The 21,168-nt window shown below is 33.7% G+C and overlaps 3 protein-coding genes across 4 annotated transcripts; all 3 read right to left on the reverse strand.

Annotated features, from left to right (window-relative positions):
- Positions 1-1,426: 1,426 nt before the first annotated feature.
- Positions 1,427-10,059, reverse strand: LOC123309544 (lipase 3-like). Of its 2 annotated transcripts, XM_044892707.1 has the most exons (8): positions 9,918-10,059; positions 8,531-8,792; positions 3,679-3,859; positions 3,504-3,618; positions 2,602-2,848; positions 2,200-2,352; positions 1,892-2,116; positions 1,427-1,686 (listed from the first exon to the last, which is right to left on the reverse strand). In XM_044892707.1, the coding sequence occupies exons 2-8, from the start codon at positions 8,690-8,692 to the stop codon at positions 1,483-1,485; spliced, it is 1,287 nt and encodes a 428-aa protein (XP_044748642.1). In that variant the 5' UTR covers positions 8,693-8,792; positions 9,918-10,059; the 3' UTR covers positions 1,427-1,482. The 2 variants fall into 2 exon arrangements, with proteins under 2 accessions (XP_044748642.1, XP_044748641.1); XM_044892706.1 differs by lacking the exon at positions 9,918-10,059 and having other exon boundaries at positions 8,531-8,930.
- Positions 10,060-10,412: 353 nt separating this feature from the next.
- On the reverse strand, positions 10,413-15,128 carry LOC123309368 (lipase member K-like). Its single transcript, XM_044892451.1, has 7 exons — positions 14,906-15,128; positions 14,474-14,654; positions 13,637-13,751; positions 12,709-12,955; positions 12,466-12,621; positions 12,171-12,398; positions 10,413-10,657 (listed from the first exon to the last, which is right to left on the reverse strand). Exons 1-7 carry the CDS (start codon positions 15,053-15,055, stop codon positions 10,481-10,483), a joined length of 1,254 nt encoding a protein of 417 aa, XP_044748386.1. The 5' UTR covers positions 15,056-15,128; the 3' UTR covers positions 10,413-10,480.
- A 3,684-nt stretch (positions 15,129-18,812) lies between these two features.
- Positions 18,813-20,937, reverse strand: LOC123310408. Its single transcript, XM_044893875.1, has 4 exons — positions 20,897-20,937; positions 20,144-20,328; positions 19,235-19,737; positions 18,813-18,933 (listed from the first exon to the last, which is right to left on the reverse strand). Exons 1-4 carry the CDS (start codon positions 20,907-20,909, stop codon positions 18,813-18,815), a joined length of 822 nt encoding a protein of 273 aa, XP_044749810.1. The 5' UTR covers positions 20,910-20,937.
- Positions 20,938-21,168: the final 231 nt, after the last annotated feature.

The following is a 21,168-nucleotide window of genomic DNA, read 5'->3' on the forward strand; positions in this document are numbered from 1 at the left end:
GTCATTTATCAAGAGTTAAATTTATGTGTAAGTAGGTATGTATATGAATTTTAAAGTTCATAAAACTCAAAGTATCTTCGAATAAATATTATCAGATTATTATTGTAGATATAATTGACTCATTAATTTTTAAACACCAATTATCCACTCAACTATCAGCTTGAACACCTCACTCCTTATATTTAATGATAATTATATTCACATGTGCCTGTGACTTGAGATGTACCTACTCGTATTTTAGGAATTAGGAAATGTTTGGAACAAAACAAGTCTGGTCAATTGAAAGCTGAAACCAGCTTCTTGGTCTTATGGATTTCTCTTGTAATAACCTGATGAAGCTACAGTGTTAGCGAAACAATTGTTGTTAAAATTCCCATTTCCCAGAAATACCTATTTTTAGAATGAATTTTATTTCTGGTATTTCATGATAAATCATGATACGTACCTAATATAAATGAAGAATTCAAAATAAAATCCTTCAAATCAAAACAAACTTTCTTTGAGATTCAAAATTCAAAATCAGAAGAATGTATATTCTTCCGAAAGTTCAATTGAGTGAAAAATTAAAACGAATCTTGGCAAAATATATCGAATCGCCTTTTTGCAGTGGTTCAACATTTTTTTGACTGAATTTTCTAAAAATTCCCACGAATTTTCTTTATCTGCTGAAAATTTTATGCAGATATTATCTAATTTCACTGAATAAGCTCGTGTGATAAAAAGGGTGTCATTAATTTCAACATCAATTATTATATATCGTGTATTATCAACTCGATGCAAAGTGAATGTTTAACACAAAAACCAAAGTGTCCTTCTTGAAACTTGATATGAACTATATATTCATTAATTTTTGTGGTTTGCCTACAGTAAAGGATTTTTCATAATCATCTATGAACTATATACTAATTAGTAATTGGATCGTTTTATGTGGGATTTACAGTGTGGCATTTGCATCGTGTACTTACGTAGTATACGTGAAATTTTAAAGTTCATAAAATTCAATGGAATGTTTGAATAAATATTTCTGGAATATAATCTATTGCCGAGATAATTGACTGAATTACTTATTACATTTGAAAAACTGATTATAATTTATGGTTATTTTGTTTTCATAATTGATAATTGTTTTCTCTATCATTTATAATACATATATATGTTGTAAAGTACAATTAGTCGGTCGAGACTGAAAGAATGAAGATTGTGTTGGCATCTAATAAATAGTAGGTACACATTGAATTTTTTTTATTCATCTGTATCAATATCTCAACATTATTTCCATTAAAAAATATATCTAATGCAGAAAAGTGCTCAAAACACTTCATTTGCTGCTTATTTTATTGAAAATGGTCTTTATGTATTTCTTAATTTATTTTATCTATCTCACAACATATTAATGAGGAAGGATGCCCTTTAATGAAACACAGTATTCCTATGTACAAATATATATATTGATTTATTTTTTATTGCTATATAAAAATTTGTTTAATTCTGGTCACTATCTCTGGAAACTGCTAGAAGATCGTCTGTTTGCGAAACTCTACCCAACAGTTTCAATAGATGATCATAAACCAATTCTTTCACATTTCTTCCGAATAGAAAATCGAAGTGATTGAAATTTTCTGCTGGTACTTCATATAAACCATACCTTATTCGCCTTGGAAGTGTATTGTATAAGTTTATGGCGTCCTAAAATCAAAAACAAAGAGAGATTGAATGAAATGTATATAATGAAAATTATATGACCCAAAAATGATATTAAAAAAAAACATATAGAAAAATTATTCGACAAAGAAAAGCCAATATGTTATTCAAAAACAATTTGACATTTGGTTAAATTGAGGACAACATATGAGTCACACAGAATAAAGACGAAAACTTTCATTTGTTATACCTTTTTTGGTGTGGCCCAATCATTTCGGGCATAATAAATAACAATTGGCACTGGTATTCTTGAGATGTTATATTCAGGAGGATCTGTAGTTCCATACTTTATCATATTCCTCCCTCTTCCATAATCGTATTTCTTGAATTTTCCTGTCGATGCTTCTGTTACATAAGTCAATGTCTTCAGGGAAGTGCCGCCTGGTAATTGATTGAAATAAACAGGCAAAGTTTCCTGAAATGAAGCAAAAAACAACCAATATAATCGAGAAGAATATTTTATCTCTTGGTATAATTAAATTGTCAGCTTTCACTTACAGGAGCTATTTGAGTAAACGGTCCCAAATATAAATTTATCGCATTCAAACATAACAACATTAATGTTGTGGAGGCCAAACATGTGGATCCAGTTAGTCTTCTAGAATAGCCTCGTGAAAGAAGTTGTACGATGTTCAGACTACTAGTCACTCTCTGAAAAAAATGCCATCACTATCAGTACAAAAAGGAGAAGAGGGCATACATTCTTTCAACGAAGAGGAACCCAAAAAAAATCATTCGAATTGGCAGTCAAAATGGTGCTTGAAATTTGAAATGGAAAATAATGCTCAACTGGTCTTTCTATTATTATTCAATAACTTTGTGACTAATTTTTTTCGTAGGCGACATCACTCACTACTTCCATATTCTTGAAAATGAAAAAAGTATTTGATTTTCACTCACCAGAAAGGGTTTCAATAAGGGAAACAATATTCTATAAGGGGAAAGTATATTATTCAGTTTATAGGCTGGAGACAGGAAAACAAACAGCTTTACAGTTCTTTTGGCATCTTCAGGGTACTCCGAAGCGTACATAAGGGCGGCAGTTGTCCCAAGAGAATGACCAACGTAGATTATGTCATTTCTTCTGGTTTGGTATTTTATCGTTGAAAGCATAGCTGGTACATCAATCAAACCTATTTCGTCAGCGCTGAAAATGAAGAATAGTTTATCAGATTGGACATCATTTATAGTTATAAATGACATCAATACATTGCATGTCTTATAGAATGAAGATTTAGAATGAGGACCAACTTTATAGACCTTGAAGGTTCAAATTTTTTCGTTTCTCAATTATTTTTACATCATATTTCATCTTTTCTAGTAGTGGATGTGGAAATATTTAGGATTACTGCCAACTATAAGATTGCTGAGATCTGTGTGAATTTTCATGATAATTTCCTTTTGTATCAGTTCTTCCAGATTAAATATACCCATTTAAAAAATATATATGATAAACCCAAATGAAAAATTTCACTTGTACATTGAAATATAATGAAAAATATTTGTGATTATTCTGTCAAATCAGCTTTGCACCTTTTTATTCCCCATTGTTCATTATTTTCATCTCATCATTTCATCTTGAAAATCTTTGTAGAACTCGATGAACATAACATATCAATTTATTTTGAAAATTAATTAGTGAATTTCTTCCCAGCTATAGGAGAAAAGTGATAATATTTCAGAGAAAAAAAATGTCGTAGAAAAAAATATTTCCACCTCATGCGTAATTTTCCGTACTTGTCATGACAATAACTCTATTATCAATTGAAAGCTAAGTTGCAATTTTTTCCAAAAACACTTACCCATACTCCCAGTATTTTTTGTCAGTTACGTTGTAAGTGACATGTCCTTCTGAATATTCTGTTCCTCTATAATTTCCAAGCCAAACATCATATCCAGCATCCGCTAATAAAAATGCTGGAATAGTAGGGATTTTTATTTTTCATCTTTAATCGTGCGCCAAAGCAAACCACTCACCCAATGAAGTTTTTCCTAGACTAACAAATATGGCAGATGTACTTTGTATACCGTGCAACATGAAAACCGGACCTTTTCCACCATTTACACTGGGTATCCTGAATAATCCTAAGATATAACCATCTTTCGTCTGTACTCTGAATTCTTGAAATGGATATCCTGTCTTCTTTATTATGTCCGGCTGAAAAAAAGATACCATGAGGTAATTTTAATGAAATATACGTCTTCTGTGAAATTAGGAGTTGTTTCGGTCCGAAAAATTCATCCCGACCCTTTGCATTTGAGAGGAATGGAATAAAATTTGTTATCCAGGTCTTTTCACCAATTGGATTTTGTTTTAAACAACACAAGGGAATCTTAGACAAGAAATCCATGTCAAAGAATACGTATAGGACAGACAAGTCATAAAGCTAATTTGCCAGATCTGTTATGCCATACTTTATTCCTAAATGTCAACGTTATAACCAAATGAATAATAAAATGTTTGTATACAGAGAACAATGTTTTGAGAACCTTCCAAAGTTGCTTTCTTGCTTTCTTAATCTTAATGGACTCAAATAGTGAATTTGCCAGACTACTATTGTTTCATTATCAAATTGGGATATTTAAAGAATGTTGTCCTTTAAATTGAGCCTGTATGATTTGCTACAAGCTACATACATACTCAGGATGTTCCATAAACATTTCGAATCATTTCATAGGATATTGTTCTCTGAGCTGAGGAAAAGCTCTTCATACCGAAAATGTTTCGTTTCCAAGATACGTTGAATGTATTCCAAATAAATGACTAATAAGATATTTGAACGAGATGGTTTTAAATGGAATTGAATACCTAGTCTTCAGCAACTATTGTGGCGAGCTTACTTATTTACTTTCATATTTTTCAAGAAAAAACAGTAGGCTAGCGCCTTTCTCCAAAATTGAATTAATTTAAACTATTCTTATTCAGTTTAGAACGGTAAGAGTCTCAGAGTTTTTTTTTTCTAGATGTAATTTCGAGTAAAAACAATATTCGAGTAGAACAATCGCACAATGAATTTTATGACATCAAAAAAATGGCCGCCTCCACCTAGGATACAAAAGTCCAGTCTTCTTCTCATGGATAGCTAGATAACGAGAAATTTGTTATTTTTGAACCGAACCATTTCCGGACAATAAAACTCATGGATTAATGTCCTGAATTTGTTCGAAATGTTTATGAAATACCCTGCATTTGCATATTCATTATATCTTTATGAAAACCATGAATATTGAAAAACAATTTTTTGCTATGGGCGCTAAAGTGGATTACTCAGAAAGAATTCAAATTACCTAATACCAAACACTATTGTCTTTACATGTTTTTTATCCAAAGGACATAATGCAATTACCATATCACAACCAATCAGGAAATGCAATCTAATTGCAAGCGATAAATTCCAACTATGCTCTAATCCATGAAAGTGTTTTTTTCTTCGAAATGATGAATGAACTACTGCACTTATCCATCGATATAGGTAGATACTGATTGGCAATCGTAAACTTTCACTTGACAGAGACCGTAGAATATCTTAACAGGGATCCAATTTTTCGCAACCGCATAAGTAAATGACACATCGGTGAAGGTAGGTAGATGCAATTATTGTTCTTAATCTGTTCCGGCATTATTTTATTGGAATTTGCGATAGTTTCGAAGTTTTCGTGCACTTGTAGTTAAATGCTTGTCTAGGAATGTTTTTTGGAAATATGAACCTTCACTTTTTCCTTAACTTTTCGGTTTCGTACAATTCTTTTGAGATGTCAACATGGGCGCCCGCAGGGGGGGGCCAGGGGGGGCCACGGCCCCCCCTGAGATTCTGATAGACACCGTTAGAGAAATTTTTCTTTCAGTAAAACTAATCGTAGATGATATTTTGCCCCCCCTGAGAAAAATTTCTGAGGGGTTTCTGCGGGCGCCCATGGATGTCAATTTCACTAGTGTTCAAAGCGTCCCTTTCAAGTTTTTCAATAGGAAATGTACCTTAAAAGACCTATATCTTTTCGAAGGTCATTCGGTAAATTCATAAAATATCGAACGGAAGAAGCCTCGAATAAAATATAGTTCCTCAAGGTTGGTGGAATAATTACACTCCTCGAATTTGAATTTAATCTCCAATTATCAATGTTCAAGTTGAAAGAAGGTATGATTCGGAATGAAGTAAAGTTTGCTTCTATGAATTTGGAGTTTTTTTACTTCTTAAACTATTCATTTCTTTCAGGATTTTCAATTCGTTTGATAGGAAATAGATATTGCTAGGGGCAGAACACTAGGTCAACTTCCTGAAAAAATGATAATCTATATTTTTGACTAACCTTAGCACGACTACTTTCAACTAATTACTTGTTACTCTCTTTAAGGACATTTCTAGAGATATTCTAATTTGATTCGATAGAGGTGCTGAAGAAATAGTTCTTCAAATCTCAACAAATATAGGTAAGGTATCTGCATACAGGGTGGGCCATCCATAACTTTCCACCCCGAATTTTGAGCTTTGGGATGGAATATCGAAAAAACGCTCATACAGGTCAAATTTTGTTGAAAGGGGGACAAATAAGGGTGTTCAAATGAGTTTGATATCACTACCCCTCTAGCCGCAACCCCTAACAGCTCTCATTTTTGAATAGGAAAAAGGGGTCGAGCAGCACCTTGTTGGAAAGGCAATTCAATTTTCTGCATGAGTGTATTTTTTTAATCGCTTTATTAGTATACAGAGTGACTCAGTATTTCATCGATAGCTTTAACACACCGAATTTGGATCTTTGAGATGGAAAAAACGCTCGGACGGGTCAAAAAATGAATTTGATATTACTACCCCTCTAGCCGCTACCAGAGCTATTAGAGCAATTATTTTTGAATAGAGATAATAGGTCGTAAATCGTGCGCTTTAACCTTAAACGTTTTTGACCCGTCCGAGCGTTTTTTCCATCTCAAAGATCCAAATTCGGCGTGTGAAAGTTATTGATGGAATACTGAGTCACTCTGTATAATAATAGAGCGATGAAAAAAAAATACTCATGCAGGAAATTGAATTGCCTTTCCAAGAAGGTGCTGCTCGACCCCTTTTCCCTATTCAAAAATGAGAGCAGTTAGGGGTTGCGGCTAGAGGGCTAGTGATATCAAACTCATTTGAACACCCTTATTTGTACCCCTTTCAGCAAAATTTGACCTGTCTGAGCGTTTTTTCGTTGTTCCATCCCAAAGCTCTTAATTAGGGGTGGAAAGTTATGGATGGCCCACCCTGTATATACAGAGTGCGTAAATGGTAACGCACAATATTCATACCTTCATTTACTATTTTGAAGAGAAATGCTCGAAGAACTTTTGATGTACAGGGTGATCCATTAAAGATGATGACCGGACGTGTCTCTTCAATAACTTTAGGAAAAAATATTTATATGAGAAACAGCAACCGATAGAAGTGATTTCAAATATCCGTAGTTGTCAAGTAGATGGTGCAATCTATTACTTATCCTTCTATTTCGCAACATTTGTTCGGCTCATTTTTTCATATTTTTATGTGACTGCATGAATTAAGTTCTTTCTACAAAAAAACACTTTAACTTTCTTATTTATTTACTTATTATTATTATTATTTCAAAATTAACAAGGGTGGAGGTTGGTTGAACCTATAAACCCAATAAAAAATGTATTTCAATTTGAAACTAGGGGGCGTTAGCGTTACGGTACTTTATTTATGATTTTTTTCGCAAACCTACTGATAGAAAAACAAATAGCTTCATCCATTGTCCTGTCAGAAGCACGAGCTAATATCTCTTGCCGTTTTATCAATTTCGCCACTTTTAATGGATCACCCTGTTGTCCCTGTTGTACTGTGGAGATTGTCATGCAATTTCCTTACTTTTTGTGCCTGGAATGACAGAACCTATTCTAAGTGTATGTGTCAGAAATGGATAGACCTTTTCAGTTCTTCTTACAAATTTCAGCTCAAGAAAACAAACTGAATACCTGAAAAGTAATGAGAAAGTTTTTGTTGATAGACCACAGGTCGTACTGCCAGTGATAGGGTTGAATTCATTCTTTCATAAAAATGGTGCGAACGAATGGGATAAGTGATTAGAAAAGGAATTAGTCACTAAACTAAACAAAAAAGTTCAAATAAACGTAATATGTCCGTTTATGCTTCCTTACAAACCGGTAACCGTTAAAAGTTGAATGTGTAAAACTTTAAAACAATAAAGTCGAAGAAGAATTTAATTCAGAGTAGGCGTTCTTCTCTAAAACGAGCAAGATTGATAAACGAGTAAGGCTCTCACTTGAGCCAAATACCAAATTATTTCGGATTTCCTTTTCGGTTTGATAATAATCCTAGCACAGTTCCTGGAACGCAGAACGTTAATGCGCCTTGTAAACAACTTGCTTCATATTTATATTCCCACAAACAAAAATCATGCGGGTTCAAATCTGGGGACCTGGGCAGCCAGGCTACTAAGGCTCTGGAACCAATCCATTTCCTAAGAAAAGGCTCAAAAAACTGCCAAGAGATACTATAATCCTTGCCGAATAGGCAGCATCATCGTTGCGCTCGTTATTGAGTAATTTTGAAGCACTTCACTGCCGTTATGAAGAATTTTCAGACATATACCTACATATATGTTTCTTTGAACTTTTCTGTTTGGATGAAAGATAAGGATCATACGGTGAAGTTTTCCCTGACGTCATAGATCACCCTGTATATCACATAATTCATCATTAAGTCCACTTATCAGGAAAAACCCATTAGATAATGTATAATTTTGAGTAATGGAATAAACTTGTAGTATGAAAATAGTGAATTCCCAAAAACAACCTTCAAAAAAAAATCACTATACTCACTACTTTGGATTCAGCTGCAAAATCGTACCAACAATTCGAATTGTCCTTCATGGTAGGATAATCCCAGAGACTAGGACACACATTATTCTCGAATTCGGCATAAATAGTCCTCACCAAACAAATCGCACACACAGCACTCAGCCAATTCTTTCCGATCGTCATAATGACAAAGTGAGGAGTTAAATTTCTGTCTATGCCCACTTTCAATTTCACCGGTAGCTGCAAGATAATTCAGATTCCATGCACTTTCTTCCTTCCTCGCCTTCATCGGAAAACCACAAGAAAAATGTACCTATTTATTATGGTTCAATGTACTGGGCGTCGAGAATCTATATGAGCAGCCAAAAAAAAAAAGATCAATTATTCAATATATAATTGGTCAAGTTCTGTTGGCTCCACAGGGACGTATTGCAACAACTTTCTTCCACATGTGCACGAATATGTTTAATGAAATGTTTGTAGTTGATTAATGAAATTATCCTTTTATAAAGAGTGGGTCTTTGACTAGTACAAATAGTTTAACAGTAGATTCTTGAGATCAAAAGAAACATTTTTTTCCTTTACCATTTTTTTCGAATCGGCTCGATAGGCTGTTGAAAACCAAAAAAAAGGTTATTTTTAGTTATCTCACAAACGGTTTCATCGAATGAAATTAATTTCGGAATGTACGTTTTCATTTATTTGATGAATATTCTTCGAACACAAGATATCACCCACGTCTTCCAGTTTTCTCATTATGACCATTGCGTACCTACCACAAAAATACCAAAAATTCCATTGAATCCAATTCTTGAAACTAAGTTGGACGCTATCTAATGAATATTTGAATGTTTTTCAAAATAAAAGTATTCCTCATATTTTCATTAAAAATGCGCCGTTTTCGAGTAATTGAAAAGTATGTGTGAAATTTTATAAATTGGGTACTTTAACTGAATACAACTCTTTTTAAAAGATCCAAAGAGGTGTAGTGTCACAGATTTAGCTAGTTATTCTGAAGGTAATTTTGTTTTTCCAGGGGTGGCACAGCTCATTATGAAAAAGTAAAATGGCTATATCTTTTTATCAGGGCCGAATCGAGAAAACTGGTTTAGTAAAATAGTGTTTTTTTGTCCTCAAAAATCTACTGTTAAATTATTTGTACGAGTCAAAAACTCACTCTGTATATAGACCTAGCGAAAGTGTAAGATAATTGAGTGATATAATGAGAGTTCGTTTTATATATTCACATTTTATGTTTTTCCCATAAAAAATTGAGGTATGAAATCACCATTAAAATATTTTAGTTTAGGCGCCATAAAGATAAAGTTCAACATACCCTTCGATTGTTAACATTGAAGCAATGAAGCAATCTACCGTAGATTGAGGAAAAGAGCTAAGTCGAACGCACCTATTGATTTTCGCAACTACTATCATCAAAACACCAGACTTGAATGAAATTAATTGATGGTCGACCATGCCGAAGTTTCACAACCAACGAGACATTGAAATATTTTGTTGCCTTCCTTGTGAATCTCAAACTAGTAAATTGCTCCGATCAATTCCAATTAAAAACTGGTACTTTTGAGGTTGTTTTTTGTCTGCTCAGAAAAGAGCAAATACAATTTACGCTTTAATGAAGCTACAAAGAATTAGCATCGTTATCTTCGTATTCTAATTAGTCAAAAACACATCAAACAAGGGATAATTAATTTTCCAATTCGAAAATAATAAATTTAAATATTTACTGTGTAATCTTCAATATTTCTGTTTGAAATTTCAATCGTTCCATGTCGATGAATCATTGAGTGATGAATTATTTGGATTTTTCGATTCAGTGTTACCCTCAGATGTATCGTTGATAGATAAAGTTGGAATCAGTATTCTAATAATGAAGAAACAAAAATATTCAAAAAAATTTTATATTGATTCGACAATATAATTCTCTTCTCAATGGTTATGAACAATATTTTTTTAATTAGCGCCTACTGGGGGCACAAGATTTGTGACACTGGACATTAAATGAGAGTGAAGAAAATCATTGATATCTTTAGCTTGTACAAAATCCGCTAGTCCGAATTTCTCGTACTCTATAACATAAAATTCCTGCTGATATTCACTTGGTATATGCTGGTACATAACCGTGGCATCCTGAAAAAAAAAGAATGTTGGATTTGATGACCAAGAGGTTATTATATCAAAAAAATAATAATTCAGCATGAAAAGGTTAGTTTTCTATCAATTCAATATTGCAATTACTGTTGCACTGGAAATGGCTGATCTGTAATATTTTGCTTCGCTATTTGGGTCTGTGAAACAATACTAAAATTATAAACATGGAGTTTCCTCCACCAATAAGCCAAAGAAGCAAACTTTTCCTGCTATTTACATAAGATCAGATGGAACCACAGCTTTCAAGTAATCAAAAAAATATAGTTTTCCATTTTTCGAGTTACTAGGTATTTGAGTAAAAGTAATTTTTCACAGGGTGTTTGATAAGACAAAAAAATCTCTTTTTCTGAGATGAGGGGTGTCAAAAATTAAAACTGTGTTCACGTTTCCATTGATAAAAAGAGATATTTCTTTGAAATTTTCGAAATGCTGATAGTCTTTCATTATTTTACACCTAAAGTTGAGGTCAGTCTAAAACTTTTTGTCGTGTTCTTAGGGGTTACGACCACTCAAAACCATTCTTACTATTAAGATGAAAATATACACTTTAGAAAGTGATTCTCTAAAAGTAGTAGAAGAAAAGAGTCCTGCTCCTAATGATCTCAAGCAACCGTTTCCAAAAAGAAGCATGAAAGAATAGAAAACACAGAAATTTTGCTATATTCTTGATAAATATGCCAACCATGCATAACTATCATGAACTAACTGAACGGGAATTTTGGAATTTGGGTTGCCCATCAATTCAGTGTTTTATTCTCTTTCGGGCAATTTTTCTGTGAAACGGTGAGGTTAACAATTAGACAAAAGATTTCCCTTTTTTGGAAAACACTGCATGGTTATTGGTGAGGTTTTCAACTGTTGATTTGCATCTTGGGTGAAGTGAAGAGTGGTTTTATGTGGTGGTAAGGCCATCAATTTGTTTTCCATTCATCCCCAAGTCTGTAATTCGTTTGTTTAATTCGTTGAACATTTCGCATTAACATAGTCAAATTCAACAATAATGAAAAACTAATAGGTGAAACTTAAACCAAGAGTTTCTCATTTACTTATGTATATTGAAAATGTTTTACCAATTTATTCACGAAAACTCTATTGCTATATTGCTCTACTGATGGACTGAGTTGTTTTCAGTCATGTGTTTTCGGCAGTAAAATTTTATGGGCCACTCTGTATAGCTATCATGTTTTAAGTTTGTTATTTCATCCGTATCAAAAACCTTGTTGAACATGTAACAGTGACACGTAGTGATTGATAATTGGAAAAATGTCCTGATTCAGATAACAAATCTCTCGAAACTGAAGTAAAGACGTTTACATCGAAAAGCAGCTTACAAATTATGTATAGACGTCAATAGATACTGATCTAAACTGGGCATATGAAGTTCACATACTGTACGTTTTCTTGGTAGGTACAATAATGTAATCAGAATTTAATTCATAGTTCCTATAATCTATTTTCGAAGTTTTATAACTTCACTTCAGCAAAATCTCACCTGTAAGGTACCAGCTTTGTCATTTCTTCCCACGAAAAATAGTTGTGGAACATTTATTTTCGACAAATCATACGATGGCGGCTTATTCTTTCCATACATTGCCCTATTTTTTTCATCTCCGTAATCGAACTGTTGGAAATTCCTATTCACTGCCATCTGATAAAAATGCTCGAAAGTCATGAGAGAGTTGCTGTCTTTATTCAAGGCAACGATCACTGGAATTGTATCCTGAAAGTGAAAGCGTCTCATAATGGGTGGGTTACTACTCAAAAAAGGTGTTTAAGAAAACACTTACGGGATCTTGTTGTTTTATATCAAGTCCCGTAGGCATCATAAAAGATGCATCACAGAATCTAGCGAACCAAATTCCACTCTTCCTGCAGAAGACTGTAGCTCGAAAGTTTTGATAAATAGCTGGTACTTCACCATGATAAAAATAAAGCAACATAGGCTAAAAAATGGGTATCAGACAAGGATTTCCCGATGCTGGATCAATGTTTCATTATGTGCTATTGGGTGAAAGAAATATTGATATTACCTTCATCAAGACAGGCACCGAATAAAACATCATCTTGGTAAAGAAACCAACGTTTATTGGAGCACCAGTAGGTGAAAGAGCAACCATGCCACTCAAACACTTTTTAGCCTCATCGGGATATGTGGAGGCATAAATAAATGCTGCCGTATTTCCTATCTCAAAACCGACAGTTAAAACTTTTTGACTGTTTGCCTTCTTGATCTCTTGCAAGGCTTGAGGAAGATCATAGATTCCCAATTCATGTAAACTAAAAAAAAAACATCCAACTCATAAGTACCAAACAGTGAAACTTTACACATGATATGTTTGCAAGCTCGAGGTTTGTTTGAAATAATTATGGATAGCTAAGATATTTCTTAGTATACATATAAGTATGGACCTTCTTGTTCAATGCAAGTTTGTGAGTTAATAATAAAGAGTTATTATTTTGATTGTTGTTATTTATTATTATAATGAATAAATTCAGATATGAATATCGAGAAGTATTCTGAATTGAACGAGCCAATTTACCATCGTCCGGACAGCTGAATGGAGAACGTTCCACAGAAGAAAAGCAGATGCTGACCATGGTTTCGGTCTCATTTGACCTCGTCGGAGCAACACAGCTTTTTGTCCGATGGAAAAACGTTTGGATTTGGAATTAATGGACTCTTTTTGAATACTGGCAGGCGCTTCTGAGTATTATCGAGTAGTACTGAAGCGCCACCCAATATGAACAATATGAAACGTGATATGAAACTGTTTGTGAGTTCACCTCATAAATAGTTCATCTTTACCCACCTGAAGATGCTATTGTAATAGCGAAACACGTGTTTTAAAAACTCATTTTGTAAAAATCGTATAATGTGTTTCAAGTTCGAACTTAAAACAGCTCCTATGAGGTTTTATGACATAGAACAACCAAGAAGTGTTTATGAATTAGACTAACCTGAAACTCCAGTATGCCTTATCTGTTGACTTCAGTGCAATGTGCTTCTTGCTGTATTTAGTACCTCTCCAATTCAAGAGCCAAACATCGTATCCCTTTTCGGCGAACTGATGGGCTTGAAAAATAGTATGATTTGTTTTATAAAAACAGAGAAGAAATTTTTCACAAATATTCATCACATATTCAAGAATTTTTTAATACCAACCATTTTGAATTGGAATTGAAATGAAAAAAGACTTTGAGATATGAAAACTTCCTTTCTTTCACTATTCCAAGTCGGAAGTAATAGTTGTTCAGTGTATAAGTTCTTTAAATGGAAAAAACAAGAATGTTTAAACGTAAAAGAGAAATTCGAGAGTTTAATTTTAATGACACCCATATAGAATCAGAATCACAGAAATTTTTCATAAAAAAGATGTAGATACCTAACATTATGCTTTAACACTGGCTGTCTCCAACTTAAAACTCGAACAAAATATCGGTAGATGTTAAATGATCTTTATTTTCGATTGTTCATCGACTCCAAATGTAAAAAATTTTAAGGTTGGTGAAAAACGCAAGAAAATAATTCTGTTCCCTGATTAAATCCTCAAGGGAGCTGGAGAAACAACACGCCAATTATTTTCTGTCAAAGAACATTATTTTCCGAATTTAATGAATGGAATAATCAATGAGGAGGACCTACTATCATTTTTTTCTTAAATTTTATCCACGGACATGATGAAGTCCGCTAGGAAGGTCTATAAAAATAGTTATATAGAAAATTTCAACCAAAATCAGTTTCCGAACATGACTAACAGAAATCAAATCGTTGAAGAAAGATGTACATTAACTCACCGAGTGATTTCTTTCCCCTGTTAACAAGAGCCAAGGAATTCATGAAAATCCCATGCAATAGGAGCACTGGTGACGCATTCTGCTCATTAGATACTATTCGAAATAAGGTTAATATATAACCATCGTAAGTGGTTATTTCATGTGTTTCAACTTTTTTACCCCATCTTCCAACAATTCCTACCTGCAACAACAATATCAAAGAAGAATAAAGAATTGGATACTAGATACTAGTGGTTTTTCAAATTTATTTTTCCTTATCCTAAATGATCCCTGTGAATAATTTCAAAATTTCCTTTTGAATAAATTAATAATATTCTGCGAAGTCCCTTACATTTGAGAGAGAAATGAAAGAGATGTGAGAGATTTTGCAACCTCTACTTAAACCAGTAAAAAAAGGCTTACAAACCTCACTACTTCTTACTCTCAACTTACAAATTCATCGTCAGCGTCCAAATTCTCTCGACAACTGTTGGCACCGAAGAAGTTCCAATAATCCTGCCACGTACTACAAGTTTTCACTGCATAGCCGGTTCCGGCAAACGTCAGAACAAAAAAAATGAGCTGAAACGTTCCTGCGTTCATTTCGCCAAAGTACTGAAAAAGTAATGCTGAAATTTTTTGAAGGGCACCAATACCCTGGAAAAACACAGCAACTTATAAGATAGATAAAACCATTAGGAACAATTTTTGACGATAAGTATCTACTCAAATAATATCAGGAAATTATAGGTTGTAATTAAGGATTATCTCCTTCGAAATGGCTACAATTACGAACGTTTCAAGCCTCAAAACAATAGAAGGACGTTGTCTTCTATACTGTAATAGAAGTTTTCATCGACAAAATATACAAAAAAAATTTTTTTCTTCAGAGAGATTCAGGAAACTCAGGAGAGTCTAGTTTAGTCTCACCGACTGAATATCGAGTCTCGTCAAGCGACGCGACACGACACTCTCGTTTTCTTATTCCCCGCAGTGTTCTCAAGATTTTTTGAATATTCACATCATATAGAAATTTTTCTAAATCTCGAACCATTTCCAGCGAAAGCTACATTACCAGGCTCACCAAACCTGGAAAGAACACTTTCAACGCTTACTGTCAGTTCTATTTCTAGCTTTGAGAGTTCAAATGTCAATTACAGAATATACAGGATCAGTCAGAATAAGTCCGACAAACTCCTGGTTCCTTTCATTCCCCTATTAAGGATCTAGTTGAGGACTTGGAATTAGCTATGGTCACTATAGAGCATCAACCATAGCGTACGGATATCCTAGATCATACGGATATAACACTTCTTTACCCTCCAGAGTCCAGTGTACCCAACGCCAGCCTACCCCACTCCAGTGTATAAGGCTCCATCTGCCATCAGCTTATACTCCATCAGCTTACGCACCACCTGCATATAAGGCATATAAACCTTCGTACTCATCGTCATATTCGGCTCCAGTTTACAAGGCTCAAGATTATTCGGTGCCTTATCAATACCATATTCTCAACCAGCTTACAAAGTCCCAAACTACTCTCCGGCTTACAAGACAATGACTTATGATATTCCAAAGTACCAACCTTCCTTACCCTATAAAGCACCAGCGCAACCTGAATATTCGAGTGCACCTCAATATAAAGCTCCAGTGAGTAAATATCGGCAACAAATCTACAAACAAACAGCACCCTCTTATTCCGCACCATATATGGACCTCCAGCATATAAATCAGCAACAGATTCATCTCCAGCTTACAGACAACCCAACCAGTTTACAATGCACCAGCTCCTGCTCCTGCCCCTCTGTACAAGGCTCCATCTCCTACGTAAACCCCTCAAGCTCAATCATATCTGGCACCAGCTCCCTCTTACTCGCCTTCTGTCGCCGCATCTAAGTCTCAGCCTTTGTGTCCTCAGAAACACATTACCTCAGAACGCAAGGTAACGTTGAGACACAAACCCAACACGGGTTATGAAGCTGTCACGAAGTGGTATTTCTGTAAATATACTTTGAATGATGGTTGTTTACTAGTTCGATTCAGATCGTAAACTTTGTTATGTGTCTGAATTAATTCCGTTTATTATTCATCTGCCAGAAGGCGGCATCTATTTATGATTAAGGGGTTTTAATCGGTTCATCCAATACCACTGTGACAAAAACATTGTGGAATAACCTTAAATTCTCAGGCAAAGCCCCTTTATCGAATTGATATGGCCGATACTCAATAAAAATCTTCAATCAAACTAGGATATGTTATTAAGCCGCTACAAGTGTGAGTAAACTCACTAAGGTTTCCCTCAACCCACCTGAAGATGTTAGTTTAATAGCGAAACCCGTTTGGTGGTTAAATAAAACATTCTAATGGAAATATTGTAATTCGGTTGCTAGTTTAAAGCCTTCTGTTATCCTGAACGTTAGGTAAGTTTTCATTATTTCTAGTTTTGTGATAGATATTGCAAATTTTAACACCTGTTGCTGATTATTATTATTTAAATTTTTCTGCTGGAAGTATTTGTGTTTAAAGTTCTAGTTTTTCCGATTATTTTCATATTTGAAGGTTAGGTACTCTACCAAGAATTATGCTCAAATAATTTTTTAATTCAAAGTGACAGTGCTGAAAATGTAGGTACACCAAATAGTCCGAATACAAAGGTGAGTGCAGAATATAATTTATTGGGTTAAACCGTCGCTCATGGTACTGGCAAAAGTAAGAGCAGCAAACAGCCTTCGTCCTACCTAAAAAATAAGAAATTGAATTATATAGGAAGACAGAAACTAGATGCTGGTTAAAAATTCCAAAACGGATATGCATTGATGTTATTCGTTTGGTGAAAATAATTTTAAAAAACGAGTAATGCATCACTTCACAGGTATAAGTCCACAAAGCGTGGATTTACCCCATAGTTTATTGTCAAACTTGTTTTAGAAGTTAGAGGTGATTCCCATAAGTCAATTGCAATGTTTTGTCTAATAGCTTTATTCGTTGTGAATGATTATTAATTATCCCAGTTATATAATCCACATTCAAAAAATCTATTTGACTTTGGAATATAACTCCAAGGTCAGATTAAGTATGTGCATTCCATTTCCCCTGTAGACTAGGAAACTTTAATTTGAAAGATTTTTGTATCCAGGCTCTTCCCAAAAAGTTTTTTCAGTGGATCGTTTAAAATGGGTCTCCCTGTATATTTGTAAATTTGCAAGAATATTCAGGATATCTTATTCAAATTTTAGAAGTTGGGGGTATTTCCGGTGAAACCAGAAGTACAGAAGTTACAGAAAATACAGGATCAATTTACATAAATATGTCCCTCAGTTTTTGGAATATTGATTTGGTTCCATACTCCATATGTATATCCCTGTATCCAGTGTAGTCTGTATATTCGAATGGTGCCAAAAGTAAAGTTTGTTTAGATTATTATTTTTTTTTCAATTTTACTCACAAGTATGATGCTTTCGTGAATAATGGGAACTAGTCCAACATAGAGCATATCTTCTCTCTCAGCATAAAAAATCAGAATAATTTGATAGGACTTTTTATTTTCGGAGCTCCATTCGTACCAAGGACATTTAAATAATTCGTCACAAAAGTCACCAGTCTGAAACAAAGAACAAGTGTGCAAGAGAGAAGGAGAGCCTTATCGTTTTTTTCAAATGGCTGTAATTCCCGAATTTTGGAATACTCAATGAAGTATTACTGATAGTGGTAGTATGGGCCTCTCATTGTCTGAAAAATACCGATCCAATTGAAATTTGAATCGAAATTTGATTTATTAACTGATTCGAATATTTATGCGAAATATCTTGTAGATCATACCACTGCAAAAATGTTGAAAAAACTCTGTTGATACCTTCCTTAGACAAATAGATCAAATGGCCCTACAATTTTGCACCAATCTTTTAAGCATTGATTCCAAGCCAAATACTTGGATGGCGAATGCTTTGGTTATGAATTTGAGTTAAGCCTATGACATCTCCTGGGTTCAAATCCAAATAAGTGCTTTTTTTGAAGGATCAATGATTAGCATTGTTACAACATTGCATGAATTCAATTCAATTCAGAGAAATGCCTATCAGAAGGCCTTAAATTAATTTTCAAGCGTTGAAATGAAGTGATGAAGTTTGGCTCGACAAACTCATCATGAAAATAAAATAATTCACAATATAAAGCGAATGAAAAAATTCAAAAATATACTGCTATTTTCAATCATCAAAAACAAATATTACCTGATCACAATAGATTTGTCCCATGTAAAAGAGGATAGTCGTGGATCCAGACACAAGGATACAAATCACGAAAGTGAAAATATATTCTGAAAAATATCGAAGCTGAAAAATAAATTTCATTTATTTGCATTTCAGAATGAAAATTTACTCACAAAAAAAGTCGTGAAGTAACCACCAGTGACGCAGATAACTAACATGCATAGTACTACCAGCGAAGGTATGCGTAAAACATGCATTACTTTGTTATGAAACCTAAAATAGAGATGAACATAGTACAAATACAACCTTTATATAACAGTTCTACAACTCATCTCCAAACATTTTTGCAAAGAAGAAGAGTTAGAAACTTGAAATTCCCCGGTTAATTTCGTTAATAAACAGAATCCGCCAGCCAGTGGTTTCGGAGTTATAGGCAGCAAATTTTTTTCCCAAAATTCGAAAGAACACCGATCTAATTCTACTGAATCACAGTAGTTAGCTGTGAAGTACTGATGTGAAGCTAAGTTCTAGTTTTCAATTCCATTGAATCTTTTTGAAAATTTTGGAAAATTACCTGGTAAGAGTTTGGGAATGCTGGGCGAGCCTTTTCAGTTCAATTTTCACTTTTAGTTGACATGCTTGATCATTTCCAGAATAGTTCTGCAGAGCCTTTGCACCTTCTCTTAGTAGAATAAACTGAAGGATATAATGAAGCATCAGATAAAAGAAGAGGTAGAGAGAACTGAAACCTATTCTGAGGTTGTAGAAGGCAAATAAATAGTAAGAAATAATAAGTGACCAATATAATATGGGATTCTGTTGAAAACCCTGGACCAACACAAATATGTACAAAAACGAATTTTGTTGACTCTCTGAGAATATGAGAGCTGCCATAAATATAGAAGCCAAGATGTCATTGGTATACGTTAGCCACTTCAGGTATCCTGTTAGCTTCAATAATCTTTGATACACTTCTTCTCCTCTGGATTCATAGTCTTCGAAATTTTCCAGCATGAATTTGTGCAACTCTTCGAGTTCTTTTCTCGTGGATCCAAACGTTATAATAAAACATGGGAACTGAAAAATTATATATAAAATTCAAGATCAGCAGCCACTGCTTAGATACAGCACCCCAAAGATGGCACCTAAAAAGCAATTTTTTTCTCAGAAACCAGAAAACTAAAAGAAATGAAATTGAAGGATTTTTCTATATAAGAAAGAAGACTGCAATGCTAAATATGAATTGCAATTAGAGGGAAATAACAACAGCTTAGCTTCCCGCTCTCATAGAATGCCTGCTCAATTTCATTTCTTTCAGTTTCCTGGTTTCTAAGGAAAAAATTTGAAATTGTTTTTCAGGAGACATCTCAAGTAGGTAATTTAGCAATTATTCGTTCACACCCTCTAGATTGCTGTTTATTCACTTCAAACTTATGAAGTTCTTCCACTTCATTTTTTTGATATAAGATACACTGATACTCACATAAATGACATCGTGTTCTATATTTAAGTTGAAAGTAAAAGGAATCTTGAACTGTGTTGCTTTCGATATACGTAAGAAAAAAAATATCATCACAACTTTAAAAACAGTGAACATATGCAGGTGGGGGAAATACCATTTTTCTCTCCTCCAAACGAAACATTTTTCCCTGAATATATTCAAATGATCTGGAACAAAATCCAAGGTCAAAACTTCCTGAAATATAGATATTCATCGATAATCAACTATTTTTTATATAAATCTCTGGGTTCAATTGAATATGAAATATATAAGGTTATTCATGGTAGAGTTGCTTGAGGAGGGTGTACAAAATGAAATATTTATTCAGTTTAAATTCTGCAAGGTTTCGATCTAGGATATGATTTTTATTTTACAATAAAATAAACTCTCAAGAAACACAAATTGACAAAATTCAGAAGTAATAATAGTCTTGTACTGAAGTCGCAAGTCCCCATTTTAATTTTTTAATTCAAGACAGGAAGGACAAGAATTGCAAAAGATTGGAGACAACTGAAAAATACCACTTGAATATATTCCTTCTCATTATACAAAAATATATCTGTTTTTTCAAGAAAAATATGGAACTTTTTACATCATCAATTACATCGTTCAACATATTTCATCAAAACATTGAAGCGTAATAAAAAGAAAAAATTAAGGCTAAATTTTAAGTAGGTGACTACATACTATGAATCTATTTTACAGAATTTCAGAAAATCTTTTCAGGAATCTCACCTTTGAGTAGCATAATTGACAAGCAGATTAGATCTTCAATATCATATGCCCACAAAGGTAATGCGTATTTACTGATGTTCACATCAATTTTTATTGTTTCATTAATAATTTAAAAAACTCTTTTTTTCAACCTTCCATTACTGGCTATAACATTAAGGCTTGCGAATATTCACTAATGATAATTAGTTCTATTGATCCAATTCATGCCATAAATGCAGAATGATAAAAATGTAAATTTAAAGAGCTTTATTTTATTCGTATTCGTAGCAACC

Source organism: Coccinella septempunctata, chromosome 3 (assembly GCF_907165205.1).
Source record: "Coccinella septempunctata chromosome 3, icCocSept1.1, whole genome shotgun sequence".
In the NCBI taxonomy this organism is placed as follows: Eukaryota; Metazoa; Arthropoda; class Insecta; order Coleoptera; family Coccinellidae; genus Coccinella; species Coccinella septempunctata.